The following is a 17,318-nucleotide window of genomic DNA, read 5'->3' on the forward strand; positions in this document are numbered from 1 at the left end:
GGGGGTGTCCTGATACGATATGGATACGAGTGAGGAATGTGAGATGTGCCTGATATGGGTATGATGATATTCAGACTAATCGCTGGTCCTCCTAAGAGGATCCAGCCCCTCATTTCTTAGGGGATCCCCTCGTGCTTATGCAAGCAGGTAAGCGAGGTGATGTATCAACAGACAGCTCCGGTGGTGCATAGGCACCTCCTCCACATTTCCTATACCTCATTGTATGGTTGGCGTAACAGCTACCCACCTACTCCCATTGTGTTGAGTTCCCTTTGTCACAAAAGTGCAGGGCTCGCTATGGACTACCATTTATCTATCAAGTCACTACTACCAATCTCGAAAATTAGTTGTCCGTCCGATTCCTCCTTAATTTGATCCTCCTACTGCTTATCCGCTCTCGGTCAGAACCAGCGAAGAATCTCAATATGGTCGTTCAGCCAAAGCTGAAAACCAACCTAGCCGAAGCAGTCAATCAAAAAGCGCGCAGGAGAAGAAGCACCCTTTTTAAAAAAGCCTCTGAGTATTGCTCTGAATGCGATGCCGACATCCATCTCATTCTTCGGATGAAGAAATCCGGGAAGATCTTCGTTCTGACTTCAAACTCAAAAGATTGGCCTCTTTCCCAAAACCAATTAGTAAGTTCCTCTGGATTGTCCATTTCGCCGCAAGAAAGGTATTAACTTGATTCCAAGAGGTCTTATCATCCTACACCAATCCAAATGTCTCTGGATGACCCAGAACTCAAGCCGTAGAACTCTACCATGCTGTCAACAGGTGTCACCCTCAATTGGATGATTCTACGTACAAGACGCCTCCTGAAAGTTTTCGTCGACAACCTTGCAACCTCGACGGCTTCCAAAGCTGTTTTTCTGTTATCTCTCCGAGGAAAGGCTTAAACTCTCACGGACTTCTGTCGTGCTCTAGCTTCACTTGGGAAGTGACTGAAAGCCGGGATGGGTCTCAAAATAGCGCATATTTCTCTAGACACCTCAGCTAATTGTTTTATATGAAAATCATGTTGACTAAAGGGACATGCAATGGGTTTGCCGCCTCAAAGCAAAAAGGCTGTAGGAATCAGTGGTATGTACTCCTCGGATTTTGGTATTCGCTACGCCTAACCATATAAAACTGTCTTTATTTAACCTACTTCTACCCATTCTCATATCCCAGGGTACCCGTAGTAGACAGAATTGCAGGGCCGTGGCCTGGCTGCTTGACCAGGATACCTCCAGTAGGCTGAAACAGGAAGGGATTGTGCCAAACATCGTTTGACGGCAAATATTGGTGCTAATAGTAGAAGACTTGTTTAATGACATGTTCCTTGTACCTTTCTGACTGTCCTTTATATTTACCTTTTATTATATCCTAGTCTCCGAGTTTTTCATTGACCTATCGCGCCGACATATCGATGTCGACCATATTCAGTTAGAAAGCGCAGAGCCGCATTGCCTCCAAGAATATTCATCAATTACACCATCTAGACAATTGCCAACTCAAGCGTCGTGGCCGAGCAGTCGCTAGCTAGCCCAGCGGTACCCGATCATAGCTGCCCGCCATGAAGCCGCAAGCCCGCTGCTCCGCTGCCGAGCAGCTCTTCCTTGGCGCGTTACTCAGACATCGAACTTTAGCGAGAATCTCGATAGACTCAGGTCTAGCGTAGGCAGGGAATCGGAGGATTCAGTTGAAGAGGTGCTTGGGTGACCCTCGGAGAGTGATCGCGTAGGAGAGGCGTCTCCAGGCGATTTGATGTTTTCGCTTGACGACTTGCGTAGCGGTCCGTGGTATCCGTGGGTGCAGCTTGGCCGCAAGGAAAGATGTGGTATCTCCGTTTGGGCAACTACAGGTTGCACTGTCACCTCCGGTGCAACAACTGAACTTGGAAAACTGATGTCCACGAGATTCTTCTCGCTTGACTGACGCTGCTCCTCGGTTCCATACGGACGGAGGGAGAGGGGACCGTTCACCAGCGACTGGAAGCGGTTGAGCACGGAGACCTCCAATTTCAGCTTTATGCTGTACACCACCGTCTTGAAGCTCACTTGAATGTAGTGCAGCTTGTACTCCGTGAGGAGGAGTAGAACGTTCAGGATGACGACAATGGTGTTGATACAAAGTAGATGGATGATCGCGTTGCGGCCGTCGCGACCGCGAACTTCAATGATAGACTTCAATGTACGCACTGCTTCGTATATGTAAATGCCGCAGATGACGAAATCTTGTATGCAGAAGCCCGTCAATTGGATTCGGTCGAATATCGCTGCAGGGCGAGCGAAACGTGTATCGCCGTTGTTGAGACCGAAGAAGAGGACGGTCATAGGAATATGTAGAATGCAGACGTTGATGACGATCATCCATAGAACCCAACGCATCTTTCTCATATCGGAGACGAGGAGGTGCAGACGCGAGTAGAGTACGACGGCTTGGCCGGTGACCATCGCGTACCATCCGATCATGAAGGGGATTGACGTCGCGAGATTGGATGCTTGAGAAACGAAGCGAGCCATGGCAGGAAAGGGCGTGCACGAGAATCCCCCAGGATGCAACCTGTATACTCCAGAAATACAGGCTGCGGTAGTGTTTGAAGGTATCGAATGCGACAATTGCTGTTTCTAGAGCATTGTATGCGCCAATCGAGAACATGGACACAATCTGAATGATTGAGACGTTCTCCATAAGGATGGCTCCCACTTGTGGAGGTAGGCTGGTCATGACTGTATCCATGATCACATAGGGATTACCACGAGTACAAAGAAGTTGGAACTTTGGAAGATGAACGGGGTCAGTAGCTAAATTTATTTCAACCTCATGGAACCAAGAAATAAGTGTCCTGGTAATGAGCTCATGACATGGAAGCCAGGGAAGGTTACTTCAGAAGCCATGAAGGTGTCTGGACTCTTATCGACTCGCAGGAGTAAGCTTGGGGTCTGAATGTATTTGATTGGTTGGGTGGCTCGAAAGCAGGGTGATCTAAACTCTAGAGCTGCGAAGCATTCGATTGATTTTCATTCACGCCCTTTCATGTTTGATGCAAAGCAAATGTTTCCACAGCGACTGAACAATGACATGTTGTAGTGCACCTAGAAGGAAGGACCCTTGGACTCAATTCATAGGAGAAAGTTAATCTCACAACGAGGGTGGAACCAAGAGCGGAACCGTCGATAATTAGCTGAACGCCAAAATCATATAGACAAATCGTTTTTAATTAACCATGGAAACGCTCGGTCGGGGAAAAACGTGATTGTTCATGAATGGTTGGGATTTAAGCTTCAATTTAGTCAGATAGCTTACCTGTGGACTTCTGCTCCACTCACCTTCTAGATTGATCATGGTTAATCTGTCCCTACAGTAGCAAAACTTAGGGGAGTTGAAGTATAATCGCCATAACCTCGCCGACCTATTAAGGTATAGAATATTGTAAAAACCACCATTGTATATTCATGATCAACTGCCAGAGTCATGGTAACAATGAGCCGGGTGCTTGAAAAAATAGACTTTCGGGGTCTGTATATGTTGGCCCCACAATGCCGACTTCCGGCCATTTCCGCAAGCCAATCGGTTTCTCGGCTTTTAGTACACGAACCGGAGAGTTTACTTACATAATCCCCGAGGTCGGCTTGAAGTTAGCATGAATTTTTATAAGCTATCTGCTAGAGTTATCAGGCTGGTATCGAATTCGAGCAGATCGAGAGAGGAAGTGCTGGGCTCGAGGAGAGTATAGTCGTGGGGGCAAAGGCTGATGCATGAGAAGATACACAGCTTCTGGAACGTTCTATTGACCAAATAAACAAAACTCGACAGAGGACCAAGGTATTTTCCTGCGAGAACAACTAGGAGAACACGACCACACATCGCCCTTAGAGCACCATTCTGCTGCCGGAAGTCTGGATGATATTCCAAATCCCGCACCTGCCCAACCGTACCTATGTGGGTGGCCCCTTCAGTAAGCCAAAGCAACAAAGACCTGTTCCATCGGCACGCAGACGGCCCGTCAAGTCTGGGATTGTGGATCGTGTCTGAACCTTGGCACATCCTTGTAATTTCTTCTCCGGGCCACAAATAGAATCTCCTTGATCTACTGTCCCGTGGGTCATCGCTGAGATTTCCATCGCAGAAACGTACCAGCGTCGGGCCACATTCACGCGCGGGGTTTGATTGATGCCACTGTTGCTTCTTGTATCCAGAGTCTCATTAGAGTAGGATAGTAGCGTTGCAATCTCGCCAGGTGGAGTGACCATCGACGAGAACCCAGCTCATGAGCCTTGGTAGCTAAAATGGCTCATATGGTTGTCCTGGAAACCAGGCTCTGGTTTGGGCGACGGTGGAGCTGCTGAGAATCTAGATCCTAACTCTGCTATAACAAAGTACTACGCGTATATTGACTTGGGATTTGGATATTCACTGTTCAACAAGAAGCCAATCATACGTAATCTTTAATACAAACTTCGTCAGCGTTCATCAATGAGGGGCGTAAAGAGTGAGGATCACTTTTATTGATCAATAATGACCCCATTCATATAGCACGATGCAAGACGCGATACCTATATTATATCTGAGTTCAAAATAGCCTTCTTCGTGTGCGAGAGCGGCTCGAATTCTTTTGAATCGAGCCGGTATTGAGACACCACTGATTGCATGAATGTAGATCTCTGTGTGGGCCGGCCGATCAATCCCTCCACAATGGATCGGCAGGTTCTTCTCTTTCTTTCTTCTGGTTTCATTTCATTTATTTTATTCTTTCGATTCGCGCTAACACCCCATGGGGTCCGATGTGCAGGTGGTCACTCGATATTCTTCCGCTCACGGTCCGGACGCTAGCAACAAAGCCTTGGCAAGGGCTAACTGCGCTTTCACCTTGTTTCAGGTCTTTTGCTTTAGTCCCCACCTAAACCTTTAAAGTCGCTGCTCCCCAGGAGGCAACTGCGGTCAAATCTTCTTTAGTTTACCCGGCGTCTTGCGTGAACCAACAATTATCCCTCGAACGGAAGGGATCAGTATGGCAAATGACCCCAAGCCCTCTCGGAATGGCGCAGGCCGCGGTGCTGCCAAATCAAAGCCCCGTGCTGGCAGATCGTGTGCCAGTTCGCCATGTTCTGCTCGGTCGACGGTCTCTACGTCCAAGGCGGACCGTAACCCTCTCAACCCGGTAGCGAAGCTACAAAAAGGGCTGGTATGTCACTCTCTATCTATGGTGTAGTCTTGGCTGATGATCGCTCCCAGGGACATTCTATGACAAAAAGCGCCAGGAAGAAAGATCACGAGGCGACCCATCGAAAATGTTTGGATGTGATGGACCAGGCTCAGCAAGAGTTTGAACTAGCACTTGGGGAGATAGCTGAAGAGAGGGCCCATGATTCCAAGTCGATGCAGCGTTTGCATGCTGAAAAGGCCCAGGAGACCTCGAAACTACAGCAGGCTATCATGGCAAAAGACAAGGCCTTAGTTGAGAACCAGAGGCTTGTAAAAGAGCTCTGCCAGATACAGCAGCAGCAGGCGTCGGTGAAGGCCACCATGCAGGATCAGGTCTCATGGCACGATATTCAGCCGGTATTACATCAAGCGCATGGCGAGCTGGTATCAGCGACCACTCGGTTCTGGGACACGATCGACGCCATTCAGAACCGTAAACTGGTACCCTATTTTTCCGGCTCTGGGGTGATCCACGGAAGTTGGCCCGAGCAGGACGACCCGCTTGGAACTCTGGGTCACAATGCCCTACCCGGGTTTCCCGCTTCAAGTGATTATCCGATTGTAACTCAGGAGGCTCCAGCTCCAAGCAACCATTATGAATCACTTGTGTGAAGCATGACACATTTAGGCTATGGAAACGTGCTGGCTTTACTGTGGAGGAGCTGTCTTGTTGATTTTATATAACCACCACGCAGACAGATAGCTCATGGAATAATCTCCGGCAACACCACCGCCATCTTACGACAACAGTAAAAATAGAAAGAAAAGTTAGCGTCGATCGCTGTTCCTCTGTGGAAGAATATTGACGTAAATCTTTTGATGATTAGACTTTCGCTCCGCCAAGCGCAGCTTGGGAGGCAGAGAGAATGTTCCATGGCCGCTGAATGTGGTTAGCGGCAGGGCCCACATCCCGGGGAGATAATGCGATGATCCGGAAGCAACCGAATCTAATTGATCATGACCGTGGTCTCCACCCATCATTTAATAGGCAATGGACCTGAACGCTACCAAGGTCTTTGACTACGCGAGATTCATGAAGAGATTTACAGTTTTCTTGGCGCTTCGTTCGTCCATGACTTTTCTTGCCACTTGGCGGATAATGGAATCCCAAACGCCAGACTAGGATGCTAGCATGAACCATGGTATTTTTCTGGTCCACCCACAGATCGAAACTCAATTGGGCGGGCTATCCGCGGGTCATAAGATTTGGAATACTCTACCAAGAGTACGACAGCCAATCTATGCATCTCAAATTGATCCACCATTGGGACGTGAGGATCCAGTGGGCCAGGGAGAGGGTAGTCGCTAAAATGATCGCCAAGCGCTTAAACTCCCGAAAACCCTAATGGCATGTCTTATCGTATCAGTATGCGACTATCAGCGGCGAGGCCAGGGAATTCATCTCGATACACCGGGATTATAGTGACAATTTGTCTACTGTTCCGCAGCCTTACGGTTATATACAGCTTCAAGTCAGAGTCTGCTCCGGTGAAATATAATTGGTCGCAAAGCACAATGGCATGACTTGGCCCCAGGCTCTGGAATATAAACTTCAACTTGATCATATTTTGGTCTCAATCACTGCTGTGACCGAAGTGTGCGCCTAGTTGTATTATCCTGTGTAGTATTGTTCTCCCCCTCTTTGGCCATCATCTCCATAGCTGTCTCCACAACTGCCAACCTGCTGTGGATGTCCTCCAGATCACTGCGAATAGTTGCAATCCAGTTGCTCTGGGTATCCAATGACTTTTGCATGGACCTAGAAAAAGTCAGCATTTGCTCTTTCTCTGGTGGGTCGCACGACAGACTTCGTTCGGACATCTAGTCTTTGTGTTGTAAGCAAACGTACTGCAGAATACTAGAATTATGGGACTCACTCTGCGACACATTGAAAGGCGATCATGTTGCAGTCTCCAGGGATATCAGTCTGTCGGGGTAGTTCCAGTTCCTCTTCAGGTCTGGGGCCCATACTCCGGTTCTGTGGAGAATATTCCTGGCCACCACCCGCTGAGTTGCCGTTGCGGTGGTTGCCAAAGGAGTCGTTCTCCTGAATAGAGGTCTCGTCCTCTGTGGTATCACCCGCCGCAGACCTTGATGGACTTCGGATGTCCTCAGACTCGGAAGATGACAGGGATAGCGCACGTTGCAATCGGCTCCGAAAGCTTTGTCGTTGATCATTGTACGAAAGTTTTCGAATTCCACCCATAATTGCGAGCCACGCTGGGATAATGACCGTCCCTAATTGTGGTCGAATGTCAAAGGAGACGTCGCGCAGCCTTTTATAGAGAGCTGGTTCGCTAAACTAGAGCTTGCGATCGAGATTTGCGAGGTCCATTATCTTCCATCCATACTTTCCGTACTTGTCCCTTAATTTGGAATATAGTTTGACCAATCAATCACGAAAGACATTCAACTCTGGGGTAAGGACCTTTGCCGGAAGACAAAATATTCGCCACCAAAGTCTGTTTGATGTTACATTATTCAATAGCCGGTGGGACTCGGCCTGAAAACTCATTCCTGTTTTCTTTCAACGTACAGTAGTAACATTCAAGAACATTTTTTTGGAAGTGCGAAATTGAAGGTTGCTCGTTCTTAGAACTAGGGATTTAATCGAAGGGTGGGAGTCTGAGGGATGCTGAACTACGGAGTCGATATTTCTCAACTCAGACTCGCCAGATCGACTGACCAGAACGGTCCATGGGTCGTGTTATTGAGCCTTTGAAAGTCTCTGATGAACCAACGGTACTATGGGACCCGGTGGGGGGCTTTTTAGGCTCACCTTGCCCATCGATGCGGGATTCAAATTGTGCCATTGTCTTAAAGGTCTCTTCTTGCTACTGCTACTTCATGCAAGCGCCATGTCCCCACGGAGCGAAATAGTCTGGTCAGAATGGGAGGAGAAGAACCTTCTCTCCTGGCTCGATGCACATCGGGAGCTGCCGTGGAAAGCCCGCTCCGACGCATATTATGAACAATATCGGGTAGTGCGAAGCGTTGACTCTCTACGAGGGAAAATGTACCATATTCTGCGGAAGCAACGTCGCACTGTTGCCAAAGTGCCTAAGCATCCAGGGAATCGAAACCAAGCAGGAGCCGCTCGTCGCTCAGTGTGCGGTATAGCTTCATTGGAGACTCTTCCAAAGAAAAGGCCTGCCCAAAGTAACATTGGAAAATGGTTTCAAACAATCCCGACCGCTGAGCCTAGCCATACCGACAGCATTGAGTCAAACAAGACGAAGAGCTCGAAACCAGGTATGAATTAATCTTCATTCACTGTTTGTTACAAGCTGATCGTTCATATCAGGCCGCGCGACGCCACTACTCAGCCATTCGCGGCGTGAAGAAATACGATCGTCATCTTGGATTTGGGACTACGTACATCGTGTCTGTGCAGCCAGGAAGCTGAGATACCGGCGAACAGCACGTCCATACTAACAGCATTTCATCGGCTCGAGCGCTACATTGCGATGTTGAAGCAACAGTGGCCAATTATCTCGATTGATTAGTATTGCTGTATGTCGATATAATGAAGACCGTGTCAGCTGAGCAATGAAGCTGAAGCATGATGATATCGGAGTGGTTGTATGTATCACTTCACGTATTTCAAGAAATGTACCGATCGCCTTTCCTTGGAATCACAACAACATCGGAAGAATCCTAATGTCAAAGGTTGTGAGATGAACAGTTGCGGTGCTCTCGGAACTGGCCCACGTGCAGATTCTTCATTGATGTCTCCCTAATCCAGGAGCATTTGATCGGGGTCTCATGCGGCCTGCGACATACTACGTACGGACTATATATAAAAACCCACGGAATCGAGATGAGTGTCCGCGTAACAAGATCAGGACATGATAGCAAGGGGGCTGCCTTAGAAGTTCTGAAAGTGTCTGGGTTCTTATCAGCCCAAGGGAATATGCCTGGTTGGATTTTTAGAGGTCTGAATGCGTTTGATTGGAAAGGTGGATCGAAAGCGGAGTGATCTATAGAGTAGAAGCCGAGGCAAACGATTCATTTTCGGTCCACGCCCTAGTCATGTTTGACGAGAAACAAAGGTTTTTCGAGTTAGGCCAAGACTGGCAGCTTCGACCCAAGTTATGGGAAAAAGTTACTTTCATAAAGATCGTGGAATCATGAGCGGGACCGCCGATCAGTAGCGGAACCCCAAATCATTTCGACAACTGAGTTTCGCTGAACCATGGAAACGCTCGCTCGGTGAGAGAATGCGGTTGTCCTTAAGGATTCAAGCTTAAACTTGATAGAAAGCTTATCCAACTTCAGGCTTCTGGTCCACTTACTCTTTGTATTGGTGTTGATTAAATCTGCCCTGCGGTGCTAAGAGAATTCAGAGATAGTTGGGCCGCACTCTCCAAGATCTCGCGCTGTTGAAGTATAGTATTCTGTAACAACTGTATTCGGAAATATTCTGGATCGCCAGAGTCATGGCAACGATTACGCCGGGTGCTTGAAAGCTTTATGGGTCGGCTCACAACGCCGACTCCTGGCATATCCGGCACCCAATCGATTTCTTGGCTTTTAGTGCAAACCCCGGATACTCTATTCATGTAACCCCGTGTGGTCTAGCCAAAATTGGTACTAATTTTCTAAAGCTATCTGCTAGAATTGGCAGACTGGCGATCGAATCGGAGCAGATAGGGAGAGGAAGTGTCCGGTTCGAAGAGAGTAAACTGATGAAGGGAAAGGTTGATGCAGGAAAATATGTATTGCTGCTAGAACGCGTTAGGCTAGATAGACAAAACAGCAACTTGCCATTCGACGGAGGACCAATCACTCTCTTGCGAGGGCAACTAGGAGAACACGACCGCGGTTCGGATCTCTATTGCCAAAAGTGTGTGATATTCCAAATGCCTCATCTGCCTCAACCGACCTCCCAAGCAACAAAGACCTGTTCCATCCGTACGCTGACGCCCCGTCAAGTCTAGGCTTGTGGATCGTGTCTGGACCTTTGCAAACCCTTCCAATCTCTTCTCCAGGCCACAAATAGAACCTCCTTGATCTACTGTCCCGTGGGTCGTCGCTGGGATCTGCATCGCAGAACCGTACCTGCGTCTGTCTACATTCGCGCATGGTGTTTGATTGGTCCGTTGGGTGCTATTTGTGTCCAGGGCCTCATCAATGTGACAGTAGCGTTGCAATCTCGCGAGGTGGGTAGCGATCACGAGAACCTAGCTCGTGAGCCATGGTAGCTGAAATGACTCACTTAGTTGTCCTGGAAACTAGGCTCGGGTTCCTATTCTGGGCTTTCCAACAAGGTCTAGAATTTTTGATTCTCCGTCAAAGAATACAGCCAACATCCTGGATTTGGGAGTAGGTTCGCAGTGTCTGTGGCGCCAGATAGCAGAACTTCCAGTGAAGGCAACATCAGTTGGCCGCGAGAAACAGAAAATAAGTACCGTTCGAGCAGTGCGGGGTTAGGAGATAGACAAAATTCTAGTGGGATCAATGGGAGGCACTCCTTGAGGCCAACAACCGGTACAATCAAATGTGACTGTCTGCCACAAAGTCTCCAACCCATTATTCCGCATCTGTTGAAGCACTTCAACCCTCATGAAAGAGACGGTGACCGTGGCTAAAACGGGCAGTTGTAGAGTGCCACCGCGTTGAGCGATTTAATTGCAATTTCAATGATATGTAGGAATCATATTTTTGCGGCGTTACTTTCTTCTCAACAGGTGAAGAAAGTGGTTCACCACACTCAACGCAGGTTTTTGAAAGCAATGAATCCAGGTTGAATCTTGAGTCTGTAGGCCACAAAGTCTCCAAACACCATTTCAACGTTGTTCAGATGTCTTCAACGCCAATAACGAGACAGTGGTTCTCGCTACCATCTGCGCAACTGGTTCCTTGGTAGAGACGTAGCCGAAAAAATATAAAAGGGACCGGATTCCCAACCCAAAAAGAATCAGGACTTCGGTCCTCACACTCCGATGTGTCATGGTGTCCCTCTTTTGCCTGCGGGCTTAAGAGCTTCCGTGACCACGGCTGTCGCTGCCACGAGCCCAGCGATGTAAGAATGTGCTCCCTCGCTGCCATGAGCCCCGCGAGTGTAAGAAGGTGCTTCGCAGGATAGGTCTGCGTCAACAATATTCCTCGCAGGGGGGTGCTGCGTCAACAAGACTACCTCGCAGGATAGGTCTGCGTCAACAATATTCCTCGCAGGGGGGTGCTGCGAAATCAAGACTACCCCGCAGGATAGGTCTGCGTCAACAATAATCCTCGCAGGGAGGTGCTGCGTCAACAAGACTACCTCGCAGGATAGGTCTGCGTCAACAATATTCCTCGCAGGGGGGTGCTGCGAAATCAAGACTACCCCGCAGGATAGGTCTGCGTCAACAATAATCCTCGCAGGGAGGTGCTGCGTCAACAAGACTACCTCGCAGGATAGGTCTGCGTCAACAATATTCCTCGCAGGGGGGTGCTGCGAAATCAAGACTACCCCGCAGGATAGGTCTGCGTCAACAATAATCCTCGCAGGGAGGTGCTGCGTCAACAAGACTACCTCGCAGGATAGGTCTGCGTCAACAACAATCCTCGCAGGGAGGTGCTGCGTCAACAAGACTACCTCGCAGGATGGGCTCTGCGTGACCAACTGTTCCTCGCAGGGGGGCGCTGCGTTACCAAGTGAACTCCGCAGGGGGACGCTGTGATGACAAGTGAGACCCGCAGGAGACCGCTGCGTTAACAAGTTCTCTGCAGGAGACCGCTGCATCACCAAGTTCTCCGCAGCCCAGGTCCTGCGTCAACAAAGCGCCTCGCAGGGACATCTGCGAAACCAAGAGTCTCCGCAGGGACATCTGCGACACCAAGAGTCTCCGCAGGGACATCTGCGAAACCAAGAGTCTCCGCAGGGACATCTGCGACACCAAGAGTCTCCGCAGGGACATCTGCGACACCAAGAGTCTCCGCAGGGACATCTGCGACACCAAGAGTCTCCGCAGGGACATCTGCGACACCAAGAGTCTCCGCAGGGACATCTGCGACACCAAGAGTCTCCGCAGGGACATCTGCGACACCAAGAGTCTCCGCAGGGACATCTGCGAAACCAAGAGTCTCCGCAGGGACATCTGCGACACCAAGAGTCTCCGCAGGGACATCTGCGACACCAAGAGTCTCCGCAGAGACATCTGCGAAACCAAGAGTCTCCGCAGGGACATCTGCGACAAAAAGACCCTCTAGCCTGTGCAGGCACCTCTTCGTGGTGCTAGGGACCAGTATTCGAGTATTCAAGAGTACTCGAAGAAGCAAAGATCTGCGCACCATCTTGATGACGTATTTCGTATTTCAAAGGATATTCATCGGAGAAATAAAATGAGCCCTAGATAGATGCAAATCAATCGTCAGAATCGTAAATTCAAGATTCAACCTTCGTAATCGAGTGCCGTATTCCCAACCTTCCTGTCTTCATGGTTTGCGGTCGGCTAGTCTTCCCGCCGCAATAGAATGTATCTGCCATCAGGGCGTGGAGCGAACAAAATGGTGAGTATTTTGGTGCGTCGTGGATGTGTTAACCGGGCGTTGATGAGCGTTGATGGTCGTTGATGAGCGTTGATGGTCGTTGATGAACGTTGATGGTCGTTGATGAACGTTGACGGGTGTTGATAAACGTTGATAAACGTTGATGAGCGTTGACGATAGTGTCAAGTATAGTGGACCGCATTTTTACTAGTGCGCTTGGAGATATTCAGCTCTCATGTATGCCTGATTTGTGCCTGTGTTTGAGAGGCCTAGTAAGCCCTAAAACCCCCGTTTTATTCTGCACCTACTATAGTATTAAGAATCACACTCTCAAGTACTTTGCTGTGCTAGTCCGTACTGTCCCGCTCGGAAGTCGACAGATAGTATGGACGAGGGTGTTGATGTGTGTATTGTGGTGGTATATGGCCAGGCGGTGAAGTTGAGTGATGGTCACTAGACTTCAGCAAAGCCCAACCAAGCCCATTTCTATGCACACAACTACGGTATTGGCATTCATAACCCTGCTGATTAATGTTTTGTTTTTTATGCATGTTCTAGTCTATAAGCTCAGATCTCGGCCCGACGTTTTCCCCGGCCTCATCCGGGGGTTCAACTACTCCAAGAAGCAAGATATCAATATTCAACGGCAACGAGCTGGTAATAAAAGTCATGGAAAACAATGGCTACACTATAGACCCGATTTCATAGGAATTACCAAGAAAAGTCGAATTTGACCAGGATTTTGTACTATTCTGGCACTTAGAGAATTCGTGAGCGTCAGCACATAGATATATATATTTCATATAGACAGAAGTAGGTGTATCTTCCTGTTCAAGTATGACACTTTCATCAGTGGAACTCCTCATTTGTAGGCTTATAGGATTCAATTTCATGCCGAAAGCTAGCTAATTTCTCACAATGAGTGTCCGTTCCCACGGATAATTGATACTGGGAAAATCTGCTTTTTTTATGCAAATTCCAAGAAGTGGCATGTCTGTATTGTTTTTAGCCCATTGGGCCCCCAAGAAAGCCCCAGGGGCTTCTACCTTAGGCCCATAGCCCATCTGCGGGTTGGGGTCGGGTTGGGCCTTGGGCTTTTAGGCCGGTCCGGAAGTCTACATATGACAGAGATAACAGTTTCATTGTTTCATTCTGCACCATTTGGCATCACTTGCTACGATGGTCCCCTGGTGTTTACCCAGTAAAGTTCGCACACAGCCTCCAATTCGATTGAGCTGGTCCAATGCAAACACCAATATCCCTCGGTGAAGCTATAATTAGGCAAAACACCCACGATCAGACCTACCAGGTGTAGATGAAGCATTGAATGAGGAGCGCTCGTAATACATTTTGTTGCCCAGATAATTATGGTGATGCGATAGACTGTTCCTCGCGTAGTCGAATTTGCCGCTTCAGGCGGCTTGCAAGTCACCTACTCCTACTCTGCTGTAGAATGCCTACATCCACAACGGTCGCGAGTCAAAGTGGATTCCCAATAAAGACAGCGAAGAAATTGAGGGGCTTGGCTCGAAAATTTCCGATTGGCTGCTTCTACATGGGAGCCGTCGCAACCCCGTGCATAATCCCGTAAGCAACTACGATTTATATCGCCTGTCCTCTCCCATTATCAACATCCACTACTGCACCCAAAGCGATCGCCATTGCTTTTTGGGCATAGTACCCGAGTTCACGCGATCGAGCATACTCCACTGTGTAGAGAACATGCTTGCAGCCCGATCGGGTCTAGCAAGCGCCATCTTGACCAGATCTGGTAAAGACGATTCCGCCAGCATTTATGACGGACTTTGGTGATGCGATCTACTTGGATTGGAGCCGCAGCAGACATGCGCGTAACCAATCCCGCCGAAAGCAATCACATGAATGCTGATTAGGGGTAGAAATTTAGCATAGGCTGTCATAGATAGTCAGAGAGGTCGCACAGAGGATGGCTCCGAGTAAAGTTGTGCAGACATCCAACTCACCTTTACAAAGGATCTGCTTGAACAGTGATATGCCAAATGTCGTCCAGGGCGCAGTGAGGGTTGACAAAATATATTTGATGCCCAAGGACAGGGGACGTAGGGGACGTAGAGAGCTCGGCCATTCCCTGAGAAAACCGCTTGCACGCGATATGTCAGAAGACGATTTCGGTGATAGATACACGCGCTCGGGTTGACTAACCTGCAGATGCAGGGACATCCAGGGGAAATGGTCTTTGCACACGTTACTCCGGCTTGGATAGAAAAAAGCGTGCTTAGGCATCAGATCCAGCCAGCGTATATCCAAAGACACCACAACAGTTCTGACGGTGCTCTTGATGCAGCGTCGTGCATGTCTGGTTGATTCATTTTCACTTGTTCGTTTCCGCTTGTTAGCTCCACCCGCTGGAATACATCGACCGGCTCAGCAACGCGGAGTAGGATCAGGTGAAACTATCGGACGGCATCTCTTTGCTCGTGCTCTCTAGTTGGCTCGGCTATGACTCGACACCCTACCGTCTCCTTTTATCGGCTCGTACCTGATATGGTCAATGTTCATCTGTAGGCTCGAAATAATGGGGTCCCGCCTCACCTTCTCCTTGCACGCAGACTTAGACTCACAGCCTGCTCATCGGCGAAAGTAGGACTCGTCCGCCATGGGCCAGACTGAAACATGAGCTCATCCCGGTGCCTGTCGAGCTGCCAGGCATCAAAAGACGTGAGATGCGAATCGAGGATAATGACGATCACCCATTGGACGTCAGGAATTTGATCCACAAGGAGGCTATTCTTTCGCGGTGTTCGAATGCCGAGACACGGTGGTATAAGCCCATTGTGGCTTGAGCTTTGTATCGGGTAGACACATCAGCACATGACTGATGCACAGAGTCGACTGAGAGAAGGGCCGAGACGATCTGGACCTTACATTGGCTCATCATCGATGCCACCAGTAGTTATGTGGAAATGATAGACAGCATGCGATCGCATCGGTATAGGGGAGCTCGAGCAGAGAAAATGAGGGCGTCCTGTTGTACGATACGAGTCAGCAAGGCTTACCACTTGGACGAGTTGTTATGACTTACCTGTTCATAGAGTTTGCAGAGGGCACGCTGTGTACGCTTGAGACGAGACGATCAGTAAGCTTCGTGGTCATATGAACTTGCCAAACAGATCACTTACAATCCTCTTCGGCAAAACAACGCACACGATTCATGCCATGTTGTATTCTGGTCCGTCGCACTCTCCGGCCGTTGCTCCAAAAAAGCCGGGCTGTGGCGCAACGCGCATTCTCTCGGGCAGCATAGGCCGTGACAACCTCACCAGGCACAAGCAATCATATAGTCGTAATGGATGAATGTTTCGCAATGCGGACGACCAGAGACTCCGCCATTCATGGAGTGAAGGCGGTGAGGGCGAAGACGCGATGGAGCACGCGTCGTAGTGCCACCTAGTCTTATCTCCGATCCGGCGATAGGACTCCCAACAGGGATGTTTCACGGTGGCGATGGGCTGCCCTCATGTACAACGGCACGAAAATCAGCAATTGTGTTGATGTTCTGGAGCACAAGAAATTGCACAAATAACTGATGTAGCGCAGCGGAGGACGCGGTAAGTCACTCACACTATAAGGAAGAATGGATGTCTCAAGCTTCCATGTAGCGAAGCTCGCACTCGGATGTTCGCACCCGCTATTGGCCCGCTCCTCTGGTTTATATTCTTCAACTAGGGTATGTTGCGTGGTTTGAAGCGTCGGGGCCAAGAATAGTGTGTAGGCCATGGCTTTGTATTTGGCACTAACGGGGTGCTGTATCCTCGGGCCCTCTGGTGCGATGTCAATGGTTCACTGTCAATCATTAGCTTGCAGATCGGGGAGACAATCCATGACTCACATTTTCTGGTAGCCAAGTCTTGGGACAAAGAGACGGCAAAGAGCTGTGGTCCTTGCGCTCGTGCATTTGTTCGAATGTACTCAGGTCTATTGAAATCGCATCATCTTCAGGATCAGTGAGACAGGCCAGGCTAAGATTCACATACCTGCGACGCTTTGCGGTTGAGCTTTTGCGGGGCCACAAGGGCCATGATTTCGTTCTGAGAGAGGTCATTGGGCCAGTCTCCTGCACCGGACTTTTGCATGGCAAAGCCCTCTTGTCAGGAACTTTCGGCCGGGTTGGCTGGTGAAGGGGGAGCAACGATATGATCGGCAGCTGCCCAAAGTGACTTGAATTGGAAGGTGTCCTGAGGTCTAGGGGTGGTGGGAACTAGGGCATCTTTTGTGTTGAACGGTTGAAAGGACCGCGAGAAGGAAGAGGCAAAATCTGGGGAAGAGGAGGCAGTCGGCGCTCTTCGCCCACATCGGAGGCTCCCATGCTGGTGGTTGATTTGAAAGAACTTAAACTATGTTAGGACCATTTGATATTCAAAGCATCATAGCAAGGTGACTCACGGAAGAGAGCAGCGGCGAGAGTTCTCGTTATTCAAGCTGGCCATCTCTTCATACATTGCTGTTGACATACCTGCGACGCGGATATTCGCCTATCTCTTGGGAGCACACACAGTGGCTGTACAGTAGATCAGCTAGTCGACTGCTGTGGCGGAGGCATCTGCGCATAGACACCTTGACCAGCTAATCCAAAGCTCGTATCTTTAACCGGCTGATGTGAATGGCAGTGCATCTGGTGG

At 49.2% G+C, this 17,318-nt stretch overlaps 1 protein-coding gene across 1 annotated transcript; it reads right to left on the reverse strand.

Moving 5' to 3' along the window:
- Positions 1 to 11,137: 11,137 nt before the first annotated feature.
- On the reverse strand, positions 11,138 to 12,465 carry N7471_013837 (uncharacterized protein; the record flags this gene model as incomplete). Its single annotated transcript, XM_057286555.1, has 2 exons — positions 11,138 to 11,846; positions 11,918 to 12,465. 2 exons carry the CDS (start codon positions 12,463 to 12,465, stop codon positions 11,138 to 11,140), a joined length of 1,257 nt encoding a protein of 418 aa, XP_057129034.1.
- Positions 12,466 to 17,318: the final 4,853 nt, after the last annotated feature.

Source organism: Penicillium samsonianum (genome assembly GCF_028829775.1).
Source record: "Penicillium samsonianum strain IBT 33392 chromosome Unknown utg000010l_segment0_segment0, whole genome shotgun sequence".
NCBI lineage: Eukaryota > Fungi > Ascomycota > Eurotiomycetes > Eurotiales > Aspergillaceae > Penicillium > Penicillium samsonianum.